The 27,804-nt window shown below is 41.3% G+C and overlaps 1 protein-coding gene across 2 annotated transcripts in view; it reads left to right on the top strand.

Annotated features, from left to right (window-relative positions):
* Positions 1-27,804, top strand: part of necab2 (N-terminal EF-hand calcium binding protein 2) — a 117,281-nt gene that overhangs the window by 41,363 nt on the left and 48,114 nt on the right. For both annotated transcript variants that reach the window (XM_029696347.1, XM_029696346.1), the window contains exons 3-5: positions 683-791; positions 3,246-3,271; positions 3,932-4,029. In XM_029696347.1, the coding sequence (XP_029552207.1) occupies positions 683-791; positions 3,246-3,271; positions 3,932-4,029 (233 nt within the window). The remainder of the gene's footprint in view (positions 1-682; positions 792-3,245; positions 3,272-3,931; positions 4,030-27,804) is intronic.

Below are 27,804 nucleotides of genomic sequence, written 5' to 3'. Positions count from 1 at the left end.
TGGAGTCCTACTGGCTGGGGCTGGGCCTGGAGTCTGGTTCCTGGGGCTGGGCCCGAGGGCTAAGTTTGAGGGCTAGGACCTGGCCTGGTTCTGGGGTCTTAGTCTGGTTCTAGTTCTGATCTTGGGTGTAGGGCCTCTCACTGGGTCTAGAGTGGCTCAGTGGGAGCCTGATGGATCAGGAGCCAGCCCTTGTAGCAGTACTGTACATCATTCTGGAATCAATAATTACTGATCCGCAGAGAGCTGACCGGTCTGTAACAAAAGCTCTGCAAGTGGTGGCCTCTCAAATGATTTTCACTTTGTTGATCTTACAGCTTGCAAATGCCCAGAGCATTGTGTAAATTCTTTACCATAATCTATAATGGTTCAGCATTGATGGAAGACTGCAGGGTGATTGTGATAGATCACAATGCGGAGGAGGAAGATGACGATGATGATGATTATCATTATTATGGCGATGATGATTATGGCTATTATGACATTGTTGGTAATGATTCCGGTGATAATGACGATGATGATATCATGATAAAGACCATGTTCATTGATCACTGTGTGTATACATATTATCACAATGAGCCCAGTGGTAATGACGGTGATCATGGTGTGTAGCTGCATGGTTTATATCCGCTGTTAACCTGATGGATGTCTCCACCTCTCCTCTTCTCCTCCTCTCCTCCTGCAGATGATGGAAAGCTGTCTCTGGACGAGTTCCAGGCATTCTTCTCTGACGGAACGCTGAATGAGGAGGAGCTGGAGAATCTGTTTCACTCCATTGACTCAGATAACACAAGGTGAGAGCATCATCACACTGCTGAAGCAGAGGTATTGACCTGACCATTTGGGTCTGGAGCGAAGGGAGGAGATAGCATTGAGATATATGAAACGATCACAAGTCATCCTCTAGTTTCGGTCTACTTTTGTCCATAGCTGAGACATCCCAGGACCTTTATGTCCCTCTTTTCATGCTAGGAGCCTATTCACTAACATAAGGGCTAAATGTGCATGTGTGCATGTGCGTGTGTGTTTGTGTCTGCATATGTGAGCAAATGGACCTATCCTACAGGGCTGTGTATATATTATATATGCAGTACTGTTTAGTAGGCCAGCCCAGCCTGTGTGGATTTTGCCACATTTCTCCCCCGCTCAGTGTCAGGCTGCCTCAGGAGGGTATGCTGCTCCACTGTGTGCATTGTCTTTAATCACATTTCAGATTGAATTATGTAAAAGGGAGGAGACGAGTGCAGCTGCTGAGCTCAAGTCCCTGTTTGCCAGGTCTAGCGCTTCCCTCTCATTAAATGATGAACCAGCACAGCCAGCCGTGAACAATGCCTTAGCAAGGAGCAGAAGGGAGGAGGGGAGGGAACAGAGAGGAGAGGAGATGAGAGGGGAAAAGGAATAGGACAGGGATGACAGTAGTAGGGTGGAATGGGGTGGATGAGGGTCACTCTTAGAAAAAAAGGTGCTATCTAGAACTTAAAAGGGTTCTTTGGCTGTCCCCATAGGAGAACCCTTTGAATAACCCAGACAGTATGCACTATGTTTTTACATGATCTATCTCAAATAGTATGTGTTATCTATCCATATTATCTTCAATATGTAGATCATAATCTGCTTTCTAGTTATGATCAGGACTGTTCTAATAAAGTGTGTTACATTTAGGGGGAAATGTCACTGGTCTGAGATGGTGTGTGTGTATGTGTTTGCTTGCAAAGTATACAATTTATCTGCACTCATAAATGTCATATCCACCTTTTCAAGATCTTTTGATATGATTTGGTGTGACCTTTAGCTGACAGGCCTTTGTTGATGACACCTCTTAATTCAAAAGTGAAAAAGAGAATGATGAAGAGAAAGATGAAACACCAGGGAAGAGAGAGAGGATGATGAAAGAATTGCAGAGTAAGGACCGTCCTCCAGCTCTGGTGTTACCTGTGGTCTCATCCTCTTATCTCCACCCTCTCTTCCTTTTTCTCTTTCACCTTCTTTCACTGTCCTTCCGGCTGGCATTTTACATCCTGACTGTCCATGTCATCAGCCTTGTTATTTTCAGACACTAAATGCGTTCTCTCTTTAGAATATTGATTGAAAAAAAGATTGTTTCCGCTCAATTTCTCTTTAATCATGAATAAATGCTTTTTATGTCATATATATTTAGATTTTATCCGAAGGTTTTCTTTCCCTTCGTTACTCAGAAGTAAAACCAGTTACTGTTGGGGGATAATTGTTTAAAACGTTAAATTACAATGTAAGCATTTGATATTGTTGGATTCTGGGTAAAGTTTGAACATTGCTATACTAGAGAGATGATAGATCAGAAGTATGGTATCTGAGGGATGATAGAGAATGGTTGTTACATCAGAAGTTAATGTTATCTGTAGGAGTCAGATGGCTTTGGAATGTGTAGGGGAGACGGGTGGAGATCTTAGAAACTAACAATGTCACTGAGGGAGAGAGGGTAATGTATAACGTTTACATTATGTCAGGATATGTTATTGTTAGCCATCAGGGATCCTCTGGGAGGAGAAGAGACACAGTCTGGTATCAATAACCATGACAGCCTTGAGTTGGGGAGGAGTTAGCACTTTGGGGTAGAGGTCAGGTTAGATGAAGTGAGGAAGAACAGATATAACTAAGGTTCTGTCTAGCAACAGAGATGCATTGGCTGTTCAGTGTGGAGGAGGAGACTAGGAGAAAGGGTTAAATATCAGTGCTTGTGTGAAATGTGATGTCTGAATACAGCTGTGTCAACCCTTTGGGAATAATTAAACTTGGTTAAGCTTCTCTAGTGTCCGTGAGTTATTTACTCTGAAAAATAAGAACCTAACAATATTTAATGCCAATCTGATTTATCGACTGCCCAGACCACAGCAAGCAAAGATGAACTGTTCTCCTTATTCCTGCTCCTCATCAATCTGGTTCCTACACTGCGCCTTTGTAGAGATTTTTAATCAGTGATTTATAGCAGCATCTTCAATGCCAAAGAATAATAAGATACAAAATGAATAAAGATTTAGTAACCTGAAGCTGAATTCATGAGAACAGATACGCTTCTGATTTAAGTTAGGGTTTTGTCAAATTATTGTGGACCTGCTGCTCCCCCCTGATGGAGCAATATAGATATACATGGTTATAGATCATATTGTGTTGCATGCCAGCCTTGCCTGTTTCTTACCGCATTCTCCCACTGCCTCTTCCCTCTCTCTCTCTCTCCCTATGCTGCTCCTAACTAACCTGTGGTGTGTTAGTAATGTTGACACTAAGGAACTCTGTGGTAAGTATTAACAGATTAATCTGTGTGTGTATTTGTGAGCTTTACTTGTGTTTGTGTGTGTCTTTGGATGTATTGTATAGGCCATGTATAGTTTTCTGGCTTCACAATAATCCCAAACTTCCCAGTAGAATATCTGATTTTGTAGTATTCAAATGAAGAATTGATTAATCACGTGGCTAGTCGGTAGTCCCCTAAGTGTGTGTGTGCGCCTGTATGCATGTGTATTTGTGTGTACTAGAGCCCGACCTATATGTTTTTTGGGGTCCAACATGATTCCGATTTTTGGGGGGACACAACTTACCGATAAATCTGCTGATATACTATTTTAGATCGGGGAAATTAAAAAGTGTAATTTTTCCACACTGAATTCTCATAAATTCTCATCCAAAACAGCAATTGTCCAATAACTATGCTTCAAATGTTGATTTCATACATTGTGATAATAATGACATATCATGAGAACTGCAGCAAGTGTTCAGATAAGATTGAGATTCCATTTTCTTCATCCTATTTATTGAATACCGGTTATTGTGGAATTACCATCTGATACTGATATAGCAGTAAAAGGCCAATGTCAGCTGATAATATTGGTAAACCGATATATCGGTCGGGCTCTAGTGTGTACCCCTCTTACCTCTGTCCTTTCACCTTTCCTTCCAGACTACTTTGTCAAACACATGGGTGACTATGAGGGTGTACTGGCCTCCCTGGAGACTCTCAACCTGTCCATCCTCAGAGCCATGGACTTCACCAAGAAGGTGAGTGTCAACCCAGTACGCTATGCTATTAGATGTGTGTAGGCATGTCTGTCTTGCCTGTTTGTCCTGTCTGTACTACTATTAATTTGCATGAGTTTTCAATGTGGTTTACATTGCAAGATGGGGACTCACCTCATCCAACACCAGAAAACATTGCCTTGGAGCTGAGTCTACTTATGCTGAGGATTTTCATTCTTATAGACATTTCCTAGCAATAGGGGGCTGAAAGCTCCTCTTTCCACCAGTAATCTAATGTATAGCCCATGTGCTGCAGAGAGGACTGGGAGTTACAGTAGATGTGTGTGGTAAGCTAATGTGTTAGTGTGGCAGCAGCTCAGATAGGGGCTATTTATAGCCTGTCGTTTCAGAGCTTCACTTCCATATTCTGTTTGTGCCTGGCTTCTAATTAGCATTGTGTCTGGGTTCAACCTAATGATTCTTTCTACTCTGTAGCTCTGAGCTCCAGGGCATCCAGCGACGCAAAGCCAACAGCTAGTTACCTCTCCTCATTATAATGAACAACTGCTGTTTTATGTATCAGCTTTCACCACTGCCCTCCTTGTAATTAATGGAACCAAGCTACAGGGCCGGTCCGCCCATTAGGCAGGGTTAGGCAACCGCCTAGTGTGGCAGATTGACGAGGGCAGCAAATTCCAAGCTAAACTGACCAAGACAACACCTTACATAATTCTTCCCAAAAAACAATGACAATCTCTCTCACCCAGTGGCATATGGGCTATTTAGGTGAGTGTTGATACCACCCCGTGACAAACAGTGCCCTCTTTGTTAAAGGCAGGGGCGCAAAATATTTAGCATGTCCATGCCCGGCGCGTCTCTTCAGGGTGCTGTTGGAGAGACACACCGCTGCAGCGTTCCATCATTGTTTCGTCAAAAAATGATCGAACATAAATCACGTATCCTATAGCCTATGGTAGAATGGGTATGTGGCGTTTTCTGTAGCCTGTCATGAGACACATGTTACATCATGCACGTTTCTCAGATCAAATAGCTTAACCTGGCACTCAATCAAATAAAAACTTGTGCTTCAATGTGGAAATGACATATCAGCAATATATGCTGTATCAAACAATATATCCTATATCAAACAATATATCCTAAAACAGGACAGGTCCCAAGTAAAATGGAGAATATGGAATGACAAATGAAGCTACTCACAACTGTTGTCCGGGAGTTTCACCCTCTGGGCTAAATTGTCATGATAATCAGTGATTTTAAGTTTGTATTCATAATTTATGACAAGCTACATAATAGCGAAAAAGAAAATTCTTCTGCATTTCCCGCTGTGTAAACACATGGATTCTCTTTGCAAATACAGTGCCTTAAGAAAGTATTCATACCCCTTATTGTGTATTCATACCCACTTTGTTGTGTTTCAGCCTGAATTCAATATTGATTACATTCGTTTTGTCTCACCCCATAATGAGAAAGTGAAAACATGTTTTTGACATTTTGTCAAATTGATTGAAAATGAAATACAGAAATATCTCTTTTACATATCTATTCACACCTCTGAGTCAATACATGTTAGAATGGCCTTTGGCAGCAATTACAGCTGTGAGTATTTCTGGGTAAGCCTCTAAGAGCTTTGCACAACTGGATTGTTCAATATTTGCACATTATTTTTTTAATTCTTCAAGCTGTGTCAAGTTAGTTGTAACTAGCCCACTCAGGAACTTTCAATGTCGTCTTGGTAAGCAACTCCAGTGAACGTACAAAACATTAGGAACACCTGCTCTTTCCATGACATAGATTGACCAGGTGAATCCAGGTGAATGTTATGATCCCTTATTGATGTCACTTGTTAAATCCACTTCAATCAGTGTAAATTGAGGATTTTTAAGCATTGAGACATGGATTGTGTATGTGTGCCATCCAGGTTGTATCACATCCGGCCGTGATTGGGAGTCCCATAGGACGGCGCACAATTGGCCCAGCGTCGTCCGGGTTTGGTTTGGCTTGACTTGCCTAGTTAAATAAAGGTTAAATACATTTAAAAAAATAGGGTGAATGGGAAAGGAAAAATATTTAAGCAGTCCCTGCTGCTGAAAAACATCCCCACAGCATGATGCTGCCAAACACCAATCTTGGTTACATCAGACCAGAAAATCTGGTTTCTCATGGTTTGAGAGTCTTTAGCTGCCTTTTGGCTCTCATGCACCTTTTACTGAGGAGTGGTTTCCGTCTGGCCACTCTACCATACAGGCCTGATTGGTGGAGTGCTGCAGAGATGGTTATCTTTCTGGAAGGTTCTCCCATCTCCACAGAGGAAATATAGAGCTCTGTCAGAGTATCCATCGGTTCTTGGTCACCTCCCTGACCAAGGCCCTTCTCCCCCGATTGCTCAGTTTGGCCGGACGGCCACCTCTAGGAAGATTGTTGGTGGTTCTAAACTTCTTCCATTTAAGAATGATGGAGGCTACTGTGTTCTTGGGGACCTTCAATGCAGCAGAATTGTTTTGGTACCCTTCCCCAGATCTGTGCCTCGACACAATCCTGTCTCGGAGCTCTGAGGACAATTTCTTCGACATCATGGCTTGGTTTTTGCTCTGACATGCACTGTCTACTGTAGGACCTTATATAGACAGGTGTGTGCCTTTCCAAATCATGTCCAATCAATTGAATTGACCACAGGTGGACTCCAATCAAGTTGTAGAAACATCTGAAGGATGACTAATGGAAACAGGATGCACCTGAGCTCAATTTCGAGTCTGAATACTTATGTAAATAAGGTATTTCTGTTTTTTCTTTTTAATACATTCGCAAACATTTCTAAAAAACTGTTTCACTTTGTTATTATGGTGTATTGTGTGTAGATTGCTGAAAAAAAGTGATCAATTGTAGAATAAGACTGTAATGTAACAAAATGTGAAAAAAGTCAAGGGGTCTGAATACCTTCCAAATACACAGTATGGTCCCTTTTACGGTGTTGCGGTGCTTCTGCTGCTGGTGCTGCTGTGTTCACAAGGTTGGCTGTGCTGCAGTGGCCTCTCAGGACTTATAGGAAGAGAGACACGGAGCATCGGGTGAAAACCACTAATGTTTAAATGCAGCCGAATGATTACCAACAAGAACACCTTCGATGATATAGAAAAAAATTATTCCACCACTGTCAAGTCCTCCTCCTCCTTCTCTTCCTCCACCCATTTATCTACCACTTACAGTACCAGTCAAAAGTTTGGACACACCTACTCATTCAAGGGTTTTCCTTTATTTTTACTATTTTCTACATTGTAGAATAATAGTGAAGACATCAAAACTATGAAATGGCACATATGGAATCATGTAGTAACCAAAAAAGTGTTAAATAAATCAAAATATATTTTATATTTGAGATATAAAATTCTTTCAACCAGCTTCATGAGTTATTCACCTGGAATGCATTTCAATCAACAAGTGTGCCTTGTTAAAAGTTAATTTGTGGAATTTCTTTCCTTCTTAATGCGTTTTAGCCAATCAGTTGTGTTGTGACAAGAAAGGGGTGGTATACAGAAGATAGCCCTATTTGGTAAAAGACCCAGTCCATATTATGGCAAGAACAGCTCAAATAAGCAAAGAGAAATGACAGTCCATCATTTCTTTAAGACTTGAAAGTCAGTCAATGCGGAAAATTTAAAGAACCATCAAGCGCTATGATGAAACTGGCTCTAATCACCTCTGCTGCAGAGGATAAGTTGCAGCCCAAAAAATGCTTCACAGAGTTCAAGTAGCAGACACATCTCAACATCAACTGTTCGGAGAGTACTGCATGAATCAGGCCTTCATGGTCGAATTGCTGCCAAGAAACCACTACTAAAGGACACCAATAATAAGAAGAGACTTGCTTGGGCCAAGAAACACGAGCAATGGACATTAGACCGGTGGAAATCTGTCCTTTGGTCTGATGAGTCCAAATGTTTTGATTTTTGGTTCCACCCACCGTGTCTTTGTGAGACGCATAGTAGGTGAACTGGTGATCTCCGCATGTGTGGTTCCCACCGTGAAGCGTGGAGGAAGATGTGTGATGGTGTGCGGGTGCTTTGCTGGTGACACTGTCTGTGATTTATTTAGAATTCAAGGCACACTTAACCAGCATGGCTACCACAGAATTCTACAGCAATACGACATCCCATCTGGTTTGCGCTTAGTGGGACTATCATTTGTTTTTCAACAGGACAATGACCCAACACACCTCCAGGTTGTAAAAGAGCTATTTGAACCAGAAGGAGAGTGATAGAGTGCTGCATCAGATGAACTGGCCTCCACAATCACCCGACCTCAACCTAAATGAGATGGTTTGGGGTGATTAGACCGCGGAGTGAAGGAAAAGCAAGTGCCTTGCAAGACTGTTGGATAAGCATTCCAGGTGAAGCTGGTTGAGAGAATGCCAAGAGTGTGCAAAGCTGTCATCAAGGCCATGGTTGGCTACTTTGAAGAATCTCAAGTATTACAAATATTTTGATTTGTTTAACCCTTTTATGTTACTACATGATTCCGTGTTATTTCATAGTTTTGATGTCTTCACTATTCTTCTGCAATGTAGAAAATAGTACAAATAAATTAAAACCCTTGAATGATTAGGTGTGTCCAAACTTTTGATTGGTACTGTATATCTTCTCATTCTAGTATATCTTCTCATTCTAGTTATTTTTCCTTCTCTCGCAGCAGTTGTTCCTCTTCTCTTGCAGCACAGACTCTGCTACTATGCTCTGATGTTTCCCTCTTTACGGAGTGTGAAATTCCCCAGGGTAAAGAGAAAATTAAATAATGCTGCTTTCATGCTTAAAATGTCTGCCTCATGGTTTGCAGCACAATCCTGCTGTTTGCTGACATTTTACACTTCCTTGTTCTCTCCCTCTCCTGAGTATCGGAAAGGCCATATGGACATGCCTGGTGCCCCAATGGATGAAGTATGGTCGCACTGCGAGAGTTGAGTGGAGATGAACGAATTCGGTTCATTCAGTCGTCCTGATGAGCCCTTCCCAGCTAGCTAGTTTATGTTTGTGGCTAGAAACTTCGTTGAGAATTTGAAACTTGTCTGCCAAAGTTGGGACTTGGGGGAGTGTTCAGAATCGTTCCATTTATCAGAGTAATTGTTTGTTTTTTTGTTTCACAAAAATGTAGACGTTAATGCCGTAGTTGTACATTTTCAAGGAAAATTGCGGTCACCCTGGCATGATATACAGTATACTGCAGCAAGTGGGAGCAAAGGACACCGTGCCCCATTTTGTTGTGCGGCTGGCTTGCAGCACAAACTCTAGCCATTGAGTAGGCTGTGTCACGGTGACATCCAGATGGCTACGACCAATATTACAAGGTATTTCTTGCTTCCCACTCAACTAATGCCGAGTGGGTAGCAACTCACAACGGCAACTACCTCGATACAACACCGTTGTAGTGGTCATTCGCACCGGCTTGTCGATATGTTAGCTAATTGACATGTCACGGTGACATCCAGATGTTGACCAATAGGCCTACTTCGCTGATATAAACATCACTTTCTTTTCCAAGTTTTAACTAGCGCCATGCTGCTGTTGTTGCCAGCATAAACTAGCTAGCTGGGAAGGGCTCATCAGCAGCTCGACTGACTGAACCGAATCCATTCGTCTCCATACTCGACTCTCAGCTGCACGACATACTGTACGTCATCAATTTGGTCACCAACCGTGTCCATATAGCATCTCCCTCTGAGTGTATACCCTCTAGACAGGCTTCAATGACTGACATTAACCCCTCCCTTTGAATTAAGCAGCTGTGTTCTGCTTTCTACCTTTGAACTTTGGACGCAGTATTGAGTTCCACATCACTTGAGTTTGACTGCAATCATGTTAATTTTGGCGTTTCTCCTGGAGAGTGTGTCAGGTGTTTTTTCTCTCGCCTCACTGGCGAATAAAGCCCAGGAGATTGATGTGTATTTGATGTTGGCTAATCGAACAACCCAGGCTCAAATCCATGTGGTGTTTGCGTGATCGCCTGACTGGTTTATAGAAGAAGCTATTGAGAGTCCCATCACTCACAGTCTATCCTTCACATCTCAAGGGACACACCACCAATAATTCATGTAAATGTGATATTTCCATTCACTTCATTAAATATTAATCCTGTGACAGTCTACGTGTCAATTAGAGGGACAGTTGTAATCCCTTTTTAGGATGGAAATGAAATATGCAAAACAATTCTCAAAAGTGGTTATTAAGTAACTTATAAACAGGTGCTTGAAATGGTGCTTATGCATCCTAACCTTTCACACAACAGGTGCTTATGCATCCTAACCTTTCACACAAATCTTTGGTAAATAAGAATAATGAAGTTGTGTTTAATGGGAAAGTAGGGAGTGATTTACGTCTCTGCCTTCTAGTGGTAGTGGTACAGTAGTTTTAACACCTTGTCTCTGTCAAGCTGCAGGATTACTCATGTGGTTAAATACTATGCATGCCAGTCTCTCTTGGCTAAGAGTTGAGGAGAGACTGACTGCATCACTTAATGTGTTAAAAATCCACAAATTGTTTGCGAGGTCAACTTAAACCATAGGGCGGCGCACAATTGGCCCAGCGTCGTTAGGCTTTCGCCAGGGTAGGCCGTCATTGTAAATAAGAATTTGTTCTTAACTGACTTGCCTAGTTAAATAAAGGTTAAATAAAAATAAAAAATATGTAAACACAGCTCTGACACACACACACACTCTCACACACACACACACACACACTTACCCCACCAGGCATGCCACCAGGGGTCTTTTCACAGTCCCCAGGTCCAGAACAAATTCAAGAAAGCGTACAGTATTATATAGAGCCATTATTGCATGGAACTCCGTTACATCTCATATTGCTCAAATGAACAGCAAACCTGGATTAAAAAACAGATACAGCAATAACTCAAGGCACAACACCTCTCCCCTATTTGACCTAGATAGTTTGTGTGTATGTATTGATATGTAGGCTACGTGTGCCTTTTTTAATATTGATGTAGTTCTGTCCTTGAGCTGTTCTTGTCTATTAATGTTCTGTATTATGTCATGTTTCATGTTGACCCCAGGAAGAGTAGCTGCTGCTTTCGCAACAGCTAATGGGGATCCTAATAAAATACCAAAGGATCATTCATTTGTTAAACTCCTGATCTCTTGGGTATTACATGCAAGTCCCACCTTAGTCTCGGCAGTGCTGTAATGAGTGCAGAGACAGTTGACTATTGAGAAAGTCAGTCAGAGACAGTGTTTGTTTGGTGTACCAAGGGCGGGTGCTGTTCCGTTCCCAGCTGCATGCTGAACCCCAGAGCTACCATCGACAAATTCCCCAACAAATGATCCCAATAAGAGAGCGCTCATGTCAGAGCTCCACAGCACTCTCCTCCTATACTCCTCTCTTTTCCTCCTCTCCATCTCTCCTCTCCTTTGTTTACATGCCCAATGTATGGGAGTAAAGAGAAATCATCCGTCAAAACTGATTGCCTTTCCTTGGTTTTATTGATTATAGATAGTCACGTCTATATTAGGCATTGGATGAAGCTCTCTCTACCATCATATCTAAGACAATATGACACCAATCACAATGAAAATATGCAAATCAACTTGATTAGAGGTACACAACACACTCCCCGCCTCTAGTCATCCATTCGTTACCGAGAACCAGATACCGGATTTTTTAACAGGGTCTTTAGAAATTGAATTTTAAGACTATTGCGCCTACCTAGCTCAAATTCTAGACATTGGATTAAAATGAGACTATAGTGTCCATAAAGTGACCATTGGATTAAAGAAATACCGGATTGACTAAATTTGTAGGGGCAACAGTTTCGTCCATTAAGAAACAACAATGTGCTAACACCAGGTCGGTTGCTTGGCAACACAACTGCTTGCACCATGCTGCCAATCATAAGAAATGTATGCAAACTAGGGTTGACCCCAATTAGTCGACTGGTTGATTGTTTGGTTTTACAGGGATTTCTGTCATCCAATATAGAATGATTCTCATATTAACTGCCCAGTAATAATATTGAAAGTTTGGAATTGCTATACCACCCTGGGGACAAGATCTCTGCAATATGCTCTTACATATCCAAGGGTTTTTCTTGTTCCAGATAAAAGCGGATATCAGTTTATCTATGGAGATAAAAAATACTTGGCCAGAAAGATAGGAATACATTGAAATAAGTATGAAAATGTATGTAATACATTCATTTAAACAGTGTTAATTCTTCCTCCCAAGGAAAGAGAAAGTAAATCCCAGCATTCACGATCCTGTTTCAGACAACAATCAAGGGAGGGAAATTGGCTTTATAGAGATCTTTGAAATTGTGAATGACCAAATGTCTTTAGTAGAACCTGGATCTCTGGAAGACCAGTTAAAGGGTCAGCTCAATTGCAGTGGCAAACAGCTGAGGGGATAGAGGACAACCCTGTCTTTTCCCATGTTGAAGTTGGAAATTGGGTGGAAGGAAGAGGACTTGATAACAATATCTCTGGAGTGTCAGTTGAAGAGGGAATTAAAAACATTAAAAAAACAATACTCTGAAGTCTGGTATGAAAAAGAAAACCCACCCTGGTCAGGTCACCTAATAGAACAAGTTAACCGCTAATCCCCAAACAAAGATATCCACACATAATGTGCTTGTAGTGGGGAACACTAAACCTATCGAGTAGAGAGCCCTGCTGAAATAGTGAAGGATTTAAAACAAGTTATGCATAATAAATCAATAAGAAATACTTACTTACAACCCCAAACTAGGCTGTTTTAAAAGAAAGTATAAATAATTTTATAAATCACATCTTAAAGCAATACCACTAAATTAGCAATTAAATCGTATTGGTCACATACACATGGTTAACAGATGTTAATGTGAGTGTAGCGAAATGCTTGTAGCCGCAACATCTTTAAAGAAATGACGTAACCTAATAATAGAACTGTGCTTTGCATCGTTATGTTAGGAGGAAAAAGGGGGAGGCTTGCAAGCCGAAGAATACCATCCCAACTGTGAAGCACGGGGGTGGCAGCATCATGTTGTGGGGGTGCTTTGCTGCAGGAGGGACTGGTGCACTTCACAAAATAGATGGCGTCATGAGGATGGAAAATTATGTGGCTATATTGAAGCAACATCTCAAGACTTCAGTCAGGAAGTTAAATATTGGTGGCAAATGGGTCTTCCAAATGGACAATGACCCCAAGCATACTTCCAAAGTTGTGGAAAAATGGCTTAAGGACAACAAAGTCAAAGTATTGGAGTGGCCATCACAAAGCCCTGACCTCAATCCCATAGAAAATTTGTGGGCAGAACTGAAAAAGCATGTGCGAGCAAGGAGGCCTACAAACCTGACTCAGTTACACCAGCTTTGTTAGGAGGAATGGGCCAAAATGCACCCAACTTATCGTGGGAAGCTTGTGGAAGGCTACCCAAAATGTTTTACCCAAGTTAAACAATTTTAAAGGCAATGCTACCAAATACTAATTGAGTGTATGTAAACTTCTGACCCCCTTGGAATGTGATGAAAGAAATAAAAGCTGAAATAAATCATTGTCTCTGCTATTATTCTGACATTTCACATTCTTAAAATAAAGTGGTGGTCCTAACTGACCTAAGACAGGGAATTTTTACTAGGATTGAATGCCAGGAATTGTGAAAAACTGAGTTGAAATGTATTTGGCTAAGGTGTATGTAAACTTCCGACTTCAACTGTATCTGAGCTACTGTGTCTAACACACAACCTGTTGTTATGTTGGGCACCTGCTGACCAAAAAAGGATGTTATTATGATATTTTTTCTAATGACATGTTTGCTAATATAAAGGTTTATTAAGGAATACAGGCATGCACCACATTACTACAAGACAAAACAGCTCAATCAAGCCTGATGGTCTTGCAAGTATAAAAGTAAAGCTTGCTTTCACAAAAGCATGAAAGGTAGTGTAATGGGATAATGTCTTACAGTGGTGTGTGAAGAATCCAATACTTTACCTTGCATGCAGTACAAATCACATTATTGTGGAAGCACCACCTCTAAGAGTATCAATTGGGCTGTTTTAAAAGGTTTGAATCCTAAGCAACCTGCCTACACATAGTTTGAAGTACAATACCAACATAGCCATTTCCAGTTCAATCTGGCCTGGAGCCCACTGTAGCTCACTGGTAACATACAATATCTGCCCCGTTGTCTTAAAGGACTATGCCAGTTCTGGACTTACTAGATTTACACATCTTGTTTTTCTGGATCTATGTCAAGTAATGCAAGGGGAAGAAATGGCACAGCAGCCTTTTGGGAGGGGGTGTGGATGACCACACACCATAGCAGTCATCAAGCTGTGTGCTGGGAAACCTTGAGCATGGGTGGAAAAGGCATTGTGGCGCTCATGTGAGTTTCCTTTCTTTTTTGGCTTCAAACCAATGCCTATTCTTACTTAAAACATTTTATTTTGTTTTTAATTGTATAGATACTGACGTCACAACAATGTGCATGTTCTCTCTTATGTATTCTTTATTGTTGTTAGTGTAATCCACTTCACAAAGGAGTAGACAGATGGAAATGTCAGTGAAGTGTTCTGAGCCATATCCAAATGTAGCTGCTATACCTGTATGTATCCCTAGCCTCTTGATGTTCTAGAGCTGCCTGTGAACATGTCAGTAGCAGTGTGGGGAGCTGACACCATATGGGATTGTAACTGCTGGGCTGAATTGCTGCTGATGACAAGCACGTCACAATGATTGCTCTCATCCCTGTACAGCCAGACTGCTGTGATGTGATTTTTTTTCTGTGTCTGTCTGTATCCTTCCCTCCGAGCTGGTAGGAGGCTGTGGGTCAGTTAGGGGCTGTCATTAAGAAAAGATTGGCAGCTCTCTCCCCAACAGGGATTAGTCATCCCTCACCCTGCAGCTGACATACTGACCCTACAATGGACCACCAGGATTCACTGTAATTATCTGAATGGCAGGGAATGGGTTTGGCGCTGGTGGGACGAGATGATGAGCTAAAGATACAGTAACTCCTTTGGGGAAAAGCTTCCATCCCCATATGACAGTCAGTTAGACTCCATGACAACCAAACAGACAACATACAAATATGTACCCAAATAAATACACAGAACATGTGTGTTGACTATTCCAACACCAACACCTGTACTTTTAAAGCAGTTATACTAATAAGGAAGTCTGAAATGTTTCCATAACATTTTTAATTGGCTCTTTAGCAGGTGGAAATAACTAATGGACACTCCCATTGGGAGAGGATAGGAGTAAAATTAAACTGAGAATTCATTAATCACATCTCATCTTCTCCTGTCCGTCCTGCACACATACTGTTTAATGAGCTACTGTAATTATCCTCTTATTTATTCAAGCCTTGACCCAGCACACACAAACACACACACACAAACACACTCTCTTTCTGAATCCACTCAGGACAATTTGTTTAATTTTGCTAAGTGACCATCCAAGTTCAGCAGCTTTTCCAATATTACATTTATTCCACTGGCCTGTTGTTGTTCTTTTGTCGATTTTCTGTCCTTTCTTTCCTGTGCACCACTTTCATCTTCTCTCTATTCTCCACCCCACCCCTCCCCTCCCCATCTTGAGAGATGGGGATTGTTTATTTTTGTGCTTTTTTTTATGGCAATGTCACAGGCGTGCAGGGTGAGGTTAAGCTATTGTTTAAAATGGCAATGTAGAGAGACTCGTTTAAAGCTGCAGAGCTGGTGTAGCAGCCCTTTGAACCAGCTCCTCCTGATATATCTACAGTGCCTTCAGAAAGTATTCATACCATTCAACTTATTCCACATTTTGTTGTGTAACAGCCTGAATTTTAAATGGATTAAATTGATGTTTTTTCTCTCCTATCTACACACAATGCGCCCATAATGACAAAGTGACAACATATTTCTAGAAATTATTGCACATTTATTGAAAATGAAATACATAATATCTCATTTACATAATTCACACCTCTGAGTCAATACATGTTAGAATCACCTTTGGCGCTGTTACAGTGGTGAGTCCTTCTGGGTAAGTCTCTAAGAGCTTTGTACACCCGGATTGTACAATATTTGCACATTATTCTTTTTTAAATTCTTCAAGCTCTGTCAAATTGGTTGTTGATCATTGCTAGACATCCATTTTCAAGTCCTGCCATAAATTGTCAAGCCGATTTAAGTCCAAATTCGATGTCGTATATTTGGGTATATTTGGCCTTGTGTTTTAGGTTATTGTCCTGCTGAAAGGGACGTTTGTCTCCCATTGTCTGCTGGAAAGCATGTTTTCCTCTAGGATTTTGCTTGTGTTTTAGGTTATTGTCCTGCTGAAAGGGACGTTTGTCTCCCATTGTCTGCTGGAAAGCAGGTTTTCCTCTAGGATTTTGCCTGTGTTTTAGCTCTATTTCGTTTATTTTTATCCTAATAAACTCCCTGGTCCTTGTTGACGACAAGCATACCCATAACATGATGCAGCAACCACCATGCTTGAAAATATGAACTGGTACTTTGTTGTGTTGGATTTGCCCCAAACATGACACTTTCTATTCAGGACATAAAGTTAATGTCTTTGCCACATTTTTTGGGACCTTATTGCCAACATGATTTATGTTTTGGAATATTTTTATTCTGTACAGGCTTCTTTCTTTTCGCTCTGTCTTTTAGGTTAGTATTGTGGAGTAACTTGTTGATCCGTCCTCAGTTTTATCCTATCACAGCTATTAAAGTCTGTAACAGTTTTAAAGTCACCATTGGCCTCAGGGTGAAATCCTTGAGCGGTTTCCTTCCGTTAGGAAGGGCGCCTGTATCTTTGTAGTGACTGGGTGTATTGATACAGCATCCAAAGTGTAATTAATAACTTCACCATGCTCAAAGGGATATTGGGTCTACTTTTATTCTTACCCATCTACCAATTGGTGTCCTTCTTTGCAAAGTATTGGAAAACCTCCTTGGTCTTTGTGGTTGAATCTGTGTTTGAAATTCACTGCTCGACTGAGGGCCCTTTCAGATAATTGTATATGTGTGGTGTACAGAGATGAGGTAGTCATTCAAAAATCATGTTAAACACTATTATTGCACACAGAGTGAGTCCATGCAACTTATTATGTGACTTGTTAAGGAAATTGTTACTCCAGAACTAATTTAGGCTTGCCATAACAAAGGGATTTGTTGTGTTGGGTTTGAAGACTTATTGACTCAAGACATTCCAGCTTTTAATGTTTTATTAATTTGTAAACATTCCTAAAAACATAATTCCATATTGACATTATGGGGCCAGTGACACAAAATCTAAATTTAATTCATTTTAAATTCAGGCTGTAACACAACAAAATGTGGAAAAAGTAATACTTTCTGAAGGCGCTGTATCTCCTCCAGTCATGTCTCATTGATCTAGGTTCCTATTCATGCAGCTCCAGTGTATCATAGTCACCTCCCCACCACTTCATATGTGTAAATGCGTCCCTCTCTCTGACATGGTTGCACAGCAGGGGAGTTATTTCGGAATAGTTTTGTTGTTGATGTTTATCTCTGTGAGTTAGTTGACTGATGTGGTAGGTCGTATTCCTCCACTCCCGTGCCCTGAAGGAGAGAGAGATGCCTGTCAGCTACTATCCAGTCTATTCCAGCACATTGCTAATGTAGGTGAGACCAGTGTTGTTGTCACACTTTTTACTCTTGTGTGTATTTCTCAGGATCATTATATCTTACAAGAATATTTTCAATATGAGGAGAAAGACCAAGGTCTTGGGTTGAAATGGGGACCCTTTATCCTTAAATCTTAATCCAACATGGAGTTATTAAACACATTCTGTCCACTTGTGACAACCAGCCCCATCACAGGGTTGGGTGTCACACAGTATGGGGTTGGGTGTCACACAGTATGGGGTTGGGTGTCACACAGTATGGGGTTGGGTGTCACACAGTATATGGGGTTGGGTGTCACACAGTATGGGGTTGGGTGTCACAATGTTTGCTAGTAACTAGAGCAATATAGCAAACAGAGTCTTAGAAATAGAAATAGAAATTGATCAAACTAAATTCTGAATTTTATGCCTTGAGAATATCATTTGACCTTTTTTGTAAATGTGTGTGTGTGTGTTTGCACATGCATGTGTGTGGGTGTGTGATTTATTGTATATTGGCAGTGGTAAAGTTGATAGTGACGACCAACCCCACAGTTCATGTGACAGCCATCCCCAACCACTCCCCCCAATGTTAATTAAGATGCTAGTTACCGCATGGCTTGACCTAGACATTCAGAAATTGGTTTGAAATATATCTCTCCCTTTCCTCTTTTCAGCAAACATAATTATTCATGGATACTCCCATAATTCAAACATTTACAAAGAAAATACCAAGATATATATTTTTTAACTTTCACCTATGAAAGAAACAAATTCCCTTTACCTCAATGTTTTGTCATGCTAACATGACCAGGTGGATGAGTCCTTTCAAAGAATTCCGACATTTTAAACTTACAATTATTACACAGCACCATTTAGATTGGGAGTATCACTGTGACAACCAACCCCGTTCTTCCCTATCACTCTTTGAGTGTAAAACAAGAATAGCTGTATCGGGGCAGTAGTTAGCATTTGAAGTGTGTATGTTATATATACACTGCTCAAAAAAATAAAGAGAACACTTAAACAACACAATGTAACTCCAAGTCAATCACACTTCTGTGAAATCAAACTGTCCACTTAGGAAGCAACACTATTGACAATAAATGTCACATGCTGTTGTGCAAATGGAATAGACAACAGGTGGAAATTATAGGCAATTAGCAAGACACCCCCAATAAAGGAGTGGTTCGGCAGGTGGTGACCACAGACCACTTCTCAGTTCTTATGCTTCCTGGCTGATGTTTTGGTCACTTTTGAATGCTGGCGGTGCTTTCACTCTAGTGGTAGCATGAGACGGAGTCTACAACCCACACAAGTGGCTCAGGTAGTGCAGCTCATCCAGGATGGCACATCAATGCGAGCTGTGGCAAGAAGGTTTGCTGTGTCTGTCAGCGTAGTGTCCAGAGCATGGAGGCGCTACCAGGAGACAGGCCAGTACATCAGGAGACGTGGAGGAGGCCGTAGGAGGGCAACAACCCAGCAGCAGGACCGCTACCTCCGCCTTTGTGCAAGGAGGAGCAGGAGGAGCACTGCCAGAGCCCTGCAAAATGACCTCCAGCAGGCCACAAATGTGCATGTGTCTGCTCAAACGGTCAGAAACAGACTCCATGAGGGTGGTATGAGGGCCCGACGTCCACAGGTGGGGGTTGTGCTTACAGCCCAACACCGTGCAGGACGTTTGGCATTTGCCAGAGAACACCAAGATTGGCAAATTCGCCACTGGCGCCCTGTGCTCTTCACAGATGAAAGCAGGTTCACACTGAGCACGTGGCAGATGTGACAGAGTCTGGAGACGCCGTGGAGAACGTTCTGCTGCCAGCAACATCCTCCAGAATGACCGGTTTGGCGGTGGGTCAGTCATGGTGTGGGGTGGCATTTCTTTGGGGGGCCGCACAGCCCGTTCCCCAGACTTGAATTCAATTGAGCACATCTGGGACATCATGTCTCGCTCCATCCACCAACGCCACGTTGCACCACAGACTGTCCAGGAGTTGGCGGATGCTTTAGTCCAGGTCTGGGCGGAGATCCCTCAGGAGACCATCCGCCACCTCATCAGGAGCATGCCCAGGCGTTGTAGGGAGGTCATACAGGCACGTGGAGGCCACACACACTACTGAGCCTCATTTTTGACTTGTTTTAAGGACATTACATCAAAGTTGGAACAGCCTGTAGTGTGGTTTTCCACTTTAATTTTGAGTGTGACTCCAAATCCAGACCTTCATGGGTTGATAAATTGGATTTCCATTGATTATTTTTGTGTGATTTTGTTGTCAGCACATTCAACTATGTAAAGAAAAAAGTATTTAACAAGATTATTTCATTCATTCAGATCTAGGATGTGTTATTTTAGTGTTCCCTTTATTTTTTTGAGCAGTATATATATATATATATATATATATATATATATATATATATATATATATATATATATATATATATATATGATGCTGTATGGATTCTTGCTCAATCCTTTCTTCAGTGTTGTATGCTTTTTTAAACGAGGGACAGTGTAGCTTCAGTGTATTTTCAATGCTGAGACACAGGTCAAACGCAGCGATAAGTCCACCTAGTGCTTCTGTTTTTGTTTTCCAACTACTTTTCCTTGGATGAGATCATAAATAGTGGTAAATAAGGTTTCCTGAAAATAAGATTTTCAATAGCACCTTGCTTATTTTATGTTTACTGTTGAAGTCAGAGTGTTTTGGTTTGTGTAGCAGTGACGTGATATTAACCATGGCCCTGTGTGCACTCTAGCAGCACCTGCTCTCCTTTCCTCTCGCATAATCAAACCTGGTGACTAGGGTTACTTTGTAACCATGGTAACAGGAGGCACCCATCAAGAAGCCCTGGCTGGCCTTGCTGTAAACCAGAGTTGTTGGAGGGGAAAGCCAAGGGATTGATCCTTACAGTGCCTCTGTTTTGTCCTTATCCTTCAGGCTCTGGACATATTTCATTAGCAGTGTGTAAATGATTTTGTCATGAAAGTCGTTTGATGGGTAGGTCATGCAACCAACTGTCACATTAGCATCTGTTTATCAGCAAAGGTCCCAGTGTGTGTCTGTCTAAGCCTGGCTCTCTGAGTAATAAAGTTCCACCCAGTAAATGAATAATGTAGTGGAATGTAAAAGAGAGAGCAAATAGAGGGAGGAAGGAGTGAGGAAGCTAGACTTCAAGGCAGGGTTAGTGTGTTTCTCAGGGGAGGGCACATCCAGAAGAAGCTCTCTCTCATTCGTTCTCTTTCCTCAGGAACGTGCTGCTGCTGAGGTGCACAGGGCTCTTACAGATCTGTCTATGTCTGAATAATCTAATTGGGGAGCGCATTTGAATTTCTATATAGATTACAGGGTTAGTGGTGAGTGTTAGATTTGAATATAAGTCTACAGATGACAGGTTACTGTGCAGCTAGGTCTTCTGTTGGCTAATTTATTGTATGTACAGAATAGACAGAAGCTTTTGTTGCTCCCTTAACTATTGTGATGGGTGGTACCACCAATAGTATATCCTGTTTCTCTACCCCACTCATTCCTTTCTTTTCTCCACTCAATGGATGTTTTGGTCTAGTTAGAGGGAATGAGAGGTACATCTGAGAGACAAATAATGTATGCATGAGTAATGTCTGTCACTCCCAACTAGAACATGTTCAGGTCATTTCCTCCGTGGTTTCATATTATATAGATGGGGATGAGATTGTCCTGGTACCCTTCCATGGAGGATGCGAGTGGTGACCAGTGCCATATGAAGTAGACCGAGACATAGCTGAGCAGTAAATCTGTGAGGGATTCCCTCAAACACCCTGGTATAAACCATAGCAAGATTCATCACCTCCAATACTGCCCATTCTATTGGGGTAGATTGCTGCTGCTTTCTGCTCTCTGACAGAACCAATTATGTATATTAAACCTGGATTGCTGATGCTATGTACTGGCCAGTGAGAGAGGCTTTGAAGCCACTAGTCGGCCATATTGCCACTGCCCAGAAGGAGCAGTTGTCCATAGGAATGAATGGCATTCTACAGTATTTCAATTAAATGTTTAAACGACAGAATGACATGTATTTATTTTTGTTGTTGTAGTGGGGACAGTGTCACTAGAACATTCAAAAGATAAGGAAAATGTTTTTATATATGTTTTCATTTTTTATTTCTATGTTTATGTCACATAATATCATTTAAAATGATGCATTAAGGTGTCTGTAACAGAATAAACGTGTCAAAAACAAATGTAGACATTAATAAATGCATTTCTTTAGCTTCCAATATATTTTTACAACGGTGGGGGAGTGCCAAGATGGAGGCGTGTTGGCTTTAAAACAGCGCCTCCTGTCAGTCATCTAGTGTATATATAAATCATTGGTCAGAACACATACCTATTTATGTGGAGAGCAGCATGGAATATATATTAATTGTTGCCAGTGGCTACTAGGAGCTATATTTAGTGCTAATGAACCTGGCATCGTATCTAAAGGCGCCTTATGTTTTAGATGTTTTAGACTGCCATCGTACCATCATCACACCTTAAACAGACATGGTTAATCTGTACCTGGATTCAGAACTAAACCAATAAGCAACCATGGAATTTGAATATTCATCAGCATCTGACATGACTTTGAGCTCTTGGCATGGAGAATGGCATGAAACCATATCTAGAATTCCTGGATCATCAGTGAATTGCACACGTATGATTCTGCAAGGAGAATGTTGAGGGTATGAATGTGCCATCGAATACCCACTATAATGTATGTGTCTCAGTGAGCCATTGAGATACGCACATTATAGTACATGTTTATCCTTATATCATATCTCCTTGTTAACTTCTTAGATAGGATTGATGAAAGCCAAATGGAGGACCTTCTACCTTGCCTAATGATGCAGGTAGTCATGCACTCCAGAGTGGCACAGCGGTCTAAGACACTGCATCTCGGTGCTCGAGGCTACACTACAGAACCTGGTTTGATCCTGGGCTGTGTCACAACCGGCCGTGATTGGGAGTCCGGGTTAATAGGGGAGGGATTGGCTGGGGTAGGCCTTCATTGTAAAATAAGAATTTGCTCTTAACTGACTTGCCTAGTTAAATAAATCTAGTCCTGTCTGATCACAGAGCATGGAGAGATAGGATACAGGGAATCAAATATGTATTTATTTATCAAGTTCATTACTACACTATGTCACCAAATTTATCAACAGCAGACCATTCATTAGTCATGTGCCCATTTCAAGCAGAATTTGTTTTAAAGTTGGAAACAGAGGTTAGATTTATACTAATCTTTCTTTAGTCCTGCCGATGACCTGTGTATCTCGTGTGAATGTAAAAATAAACCATCCACGACAACACATAATCCTACCAGCTACCTTTTAATAAAGAATTATGTTTGAATTCTCTCTCCAGCCTAGCCATAAAGCTACTGGCTGTATTGTATTTGTTTAGGGGCACCCCACAGTTACCCTCTATCTCCATCCCTCTCTCTCCATCAGTTCCTATCACATCCCCCTGTTCAAGAGAGAAAGAACCCATTTCCTTTTGGGAATAGAAACCCAAAAAGATGAAATCCTGTAATCTATAATTCATTGAGGTCAGTCATCCCCGGAGAGTCACTGCATCGCCCCCTCTATCTGGGATGTTGATTTGCTTTGTTTTCATGGTACTCCTCACCCCCTGTTGTGGTTGGGCTGTTGTGCTGCTAACACACAGCTAGGACACTCTAGTCTACAAACTCTATCACCCAATAGTGAAATTCAGTAATGTAATCTACTTGAATCTAATTTCCATACCTATGCATTTAAGATTAATACTTTTTCAGTGTTCTGATTTTAACATAACCTGTGAATTGAAATGCTACAGTAGATCAGCAATGGCCATCAGGTACTGAATCAGCTAGTCAATCCATCTGCAGTGCTTTTCCCATTGACTGACTAATGATTAGATTTCACCACTCACTATCTTTAACTTCAGTTTGGTCCAATTACAGTCCAGGATAATGATGACTGGATTGTTACTGCTTGATGAATAGTACTAGTGAATTGAATAATAAGATTAGAATAATCTTTGCTCGACTCAACTCTTTTCTTCACCAGAGAGAGAAGGGAGAGAATAGGGCATGGCTTGACTGTCACTTTGTGTGTTTATAATTACATTTCATCAGTTTGAAATAGGTCAGGGTGTCAAGGATTCTCTCTCTGTCTCTTCATCACTTGTTGTACTCACCTTTATTTGGAGTTTGAGTGTCCCTATCCAAGAAGAGGGTGCTGTAGTAACTTCTGTTGAAGTATCACTCGGGGCTCCCGAGTGGCGCAGCGGTCTAAGGCACTGCATCTCAGTGCTAGAGGCGTCACTACAGACCCTGGCTCAATTCCAGGCTGTATCACAACTGGCCGTGATTGGGAGTCCCATAGAGCGGCGCACAATTGGCGTACGGGTTAGGGTTTGGCCGGGGTAGGCCGTCATTGTAAATAAGAATTTGTTCTTAACTGACTTGCCTAGTTAAATAAAGGTTAACAATAAAATCAACATGGAGGGGGCACTGAGAGTGCTAGTCCATTAAACATCACTGTCTAACATCTAACATTGCTGCTGTCTGCCTCAGAATAGAAAAGTGGAAAATGGAGTTGGGACAATGAGAGACTGAGGTAGGTGGTATGTCAGGAGGATGAGAGATGGAGAGAGGTGTGTATGGAGGATGGGGGAAATAGGTGTAAGGGGTGTAGGGAATTTGGGTAAGAGAGGTAGAGGGGTGTAGGGAGGATGGGACAGTGTGGGTGAGGGGTATAGGGAGGCTGGGAGTATGGGGGTGAGGGACAGGGAAGTTGGGAGAGTTGGTAGATAGGTTTAGTGAGGATGGGCAATGTACTGTAGGCAGGATGGGAAAGTGGAGTAGAGAGATGTTGGTAGCATTGGTGAGTGTGGGAGAGAGATATCTTTAGGGCAGCAGCAGGGTCTGGGGTGTGGAGGATGTGGAGGATGAGGATGTATGTGGTGGAGCAGCAGCAGGGTCTGGGGTATGGAGGGTGAGGATGTATGTGGTGGAAAGCAGCACTATGTGGGTCGGCCCATCCCTGGCTAATAGAGGAGGGAAAGTTCTGCCACAGCTCTTTCGTTAAGCCTGGGAGCCTCCTGCTCTACAGTAAATCTCTCTGGGGCTTTTCTATATTGCTGCAGGCTGCAGTCGGCAAGACAGACTCCTTCACTCTCTCCACCCGTCTTCAGTGATGCTGCAGGAGCATGTTTGGCGTCCTGCAGACTGGTTAGCTGTCTGAAACGTGGGCAGTTATTCCCCTGAAGTGATCCCTGTCTGAAATATACATGGCATGTGAATTGAAGAGACTGTCAGAGGAGTTTGCCTGTGCACTTGTGGGACTTTTATGTACTTTCTTACTTTACTTACCACACTGCAGTGGAGTTCTCCTTTCATGCAATCATACAATATTGTCTCGTTATTCCCTTTTGAAGAGGCAGTTGGTCAGTTCTGTGATTTTACTGAATGCAGTCCTTCTGCATCATTACATTCCATTATTTCATTGGCTTGACAAAATAACTACAGTGACAATAAGTTAGCCAATCTACAGTGTGCCTCATCAGTAACCCTTCTTCTGTGGCAGGGGGTACAGTAGGCACACGTGAAACCCAGACTGGATCCAGAGATACAGCTGCGCTGCATCATGTCTTAATCATAGGCGATACAAAAAAGCCCCCATAGAGAATGATTTGTTTTCCAGCCTTCACCACTGTCCTAATGAAAGCCTTATCGTTACACAATCCCAGGCCTTTTTAATGGTGATTCCTCAAAATAACCCTGCCTGATTAAAATTGCCTGGAAAAAGGGCAGTGAGCAGCGATTATAATTAGGCTCTGGACAGGACTCATTTGGTGGTATTTGGGGACATTGTTTGTCGTTACCTCCTGCTGCCTTGATGGTGGGTTATAAGGTCTTCACTGGGAGAGAGGTATACCCAGCTGGAGACCACTCTGCACCTGCTAAACTATCAGTCCCAACCTCACACAGAGAACTGCAGAACTACCTCTCTTTCACTGTTTTTTTACTATTACTTTTAATGCTACTGCTTTCACTGTTTTTTTACTATTACTTTTAATGCTACTGCTTTCACTGTTTTTTTACTATTACTTTTAATGCTACTGCTTTCACTATTTTTGACAGGTAGCTATTTCTGTATTTGACTCATGCTTGGGCAATGCTTTAGTTTATTGATTGTGTATTCATCAGAATTCAGTATGGATGTGGAGATAATGTCAAGAGAGCCTGTAGTGTTCTTAATGTTTTTCTAGACCTGGCTTGTACATTATTGGAATACCCTCTGGTGAATTGGCAGTCTTCCTACAGTACTTCGAGCCACACCTGTACAGTATGTCATTTTCCCATATTGACAGTCAAAGGTTTAGTCTTTTCTTATTGAATACTTTGTTTGAAAATTACACTATATGACTCTCTCCTAGAGGTAAAATCTTTGAATACCAATATCTACATTGCTTCAAACTTTTCTATCATTTCTGTCATATTAATGGCTAAAGATTGTCCCTTAAAGGGAGAATCTGCAGCTGCTACATCCATTTTTGGAAATATACCCATTGATATACCTTCAAAATATCTAATGAGCTTAGTGTAACTGTTGTATCCCATCAGATCCCAAAATAATATATGCCTCTTTTACTCCAATGTTTGTAAACATTGTAAATGTAAACAAACACTGTATAGCCTCAAAACATGCTTGAAACAAATCATTTTGATATCATGGATGTTCAGGCCTTGCATCCATACCTCTGTCTAATAATTTGAGAGTGGTTACATTTCGCCAGTCCCATCCCTCAGCTTTTTACCAAAACAGAAGCAGGGTGTGCACTTTATAATTTTTTCAACTACGGATTGGCCCTTTAAGTCCTCTCATCCACAAACCTTCGAATATGAAGGTGGACCATAACAGGTTTCATCTTCGCTGAAGGTGTGACAAATTATATTGTGAGAAGTCTCCTTTCTGCAGTTTTTCTTTAGGTGCGAAAGTAAAAAATAAAAAAAGTCGAAAGTTTGTTGTAGATGTAAATACAGCTGTAGCCTATTTAATATTATTATACAATATGAATAAAATGAATCCTCCAATTGCAACGTCTGCTAATGCCCACATGTATTGTCTCAATACGTTTTTATATTTTTAATACCCTCAAACACCAAGTTAGGCTACCTAATTTCAAAATAATAATTATTCAAGTTTTACCAGTGTAAGTTTGCATCTCCATGCCAATCATTTGATTTCAATCAGTTTCACGGAATATGCATTTAGATTTTCTTGAATTACTGTTTTGTGAGCAAATTAGAGCAGATGGTGTTAATTAGCCTTTCTTCTATTTAGCTTCAATCGAGGCATATATCCTGCCTAGTGGTGCACACTGTTAAGTTTTGGTCACCTGAGAAAATAAATGTGACTATTCAGCTTCAGCTAACCATCATAAAATCTCACTAGAAATTAGGTGTTTTTGGTTTAACAGTAATGTTATAGGCCTACTCTGCTATGCTATTATATTCAGTTCTGTTTGTAAAATACTAATGACCCACTGGGCATGGAAGTCAATTCAACGTCTATTCCACGTTGGTTCAATGCAATTTCATTGAAATGACGTGGAAACAACATTGATTGAAACAGTGTGCGCCCAGTGGGTCATCATTATGCAATCTTGTGGGACACTGATTCAGCTTCACAAATGATTTTCCAGAAATATTTTGACCAGCTTCTTGTATTCTCAAATTGAAATCCCTTGCACACTGGCAGCACCACTCCCTTGCCTTTCTGGTAGAACTGCTGCAGAGTTCTGTAGAGTAGAAGGGGATGATAAAAGCCCCCCTATGGTTTCTCTCAGTGTTCTGAGGTCACTGAGGCTCAAGTTAACAACAAGCTTAGTTGGGTAGGTTACTTTATAAATGTAATCCGTTACAGTTACTAGCTACCTGCCCAAAATTGTAATTGGTAACGTAACTTTTGGATTACCCAAGCTCAGTAACATCATCTGATTACATTTTGTTACTTTTAGATTACTTTCCCCTTAAGAGGCATTAGAATAAGACAAAAATGTATGTTAACAATTGAACGACATCTATTGCAGGATAAATCAATGTTAAAGTTTACATAGCTGGCCATATATGGATGTTAAATTGTACTTTATGGGTTGGTTATGTTGGCTTCTTCTAACCCATCTCTTTCTAATA

This window comes from Salmo trutta, chromosome 17 (assembly GCF_901001165.1).
Source record: "Salmo trutta chromosome 17, fSalTru1.1, whole genome shotgun sequence".
In the NCBI taxonomy this organism is placed as follows: Eukaryota; Metazoa; Chordata; class Actinopteri; order Salmoniformes; family Salmonidae; genus Salmo; species Salmo trutta.
This window is presented reverse-complemented; position numbering and strand designations above follow the sequence as displayed.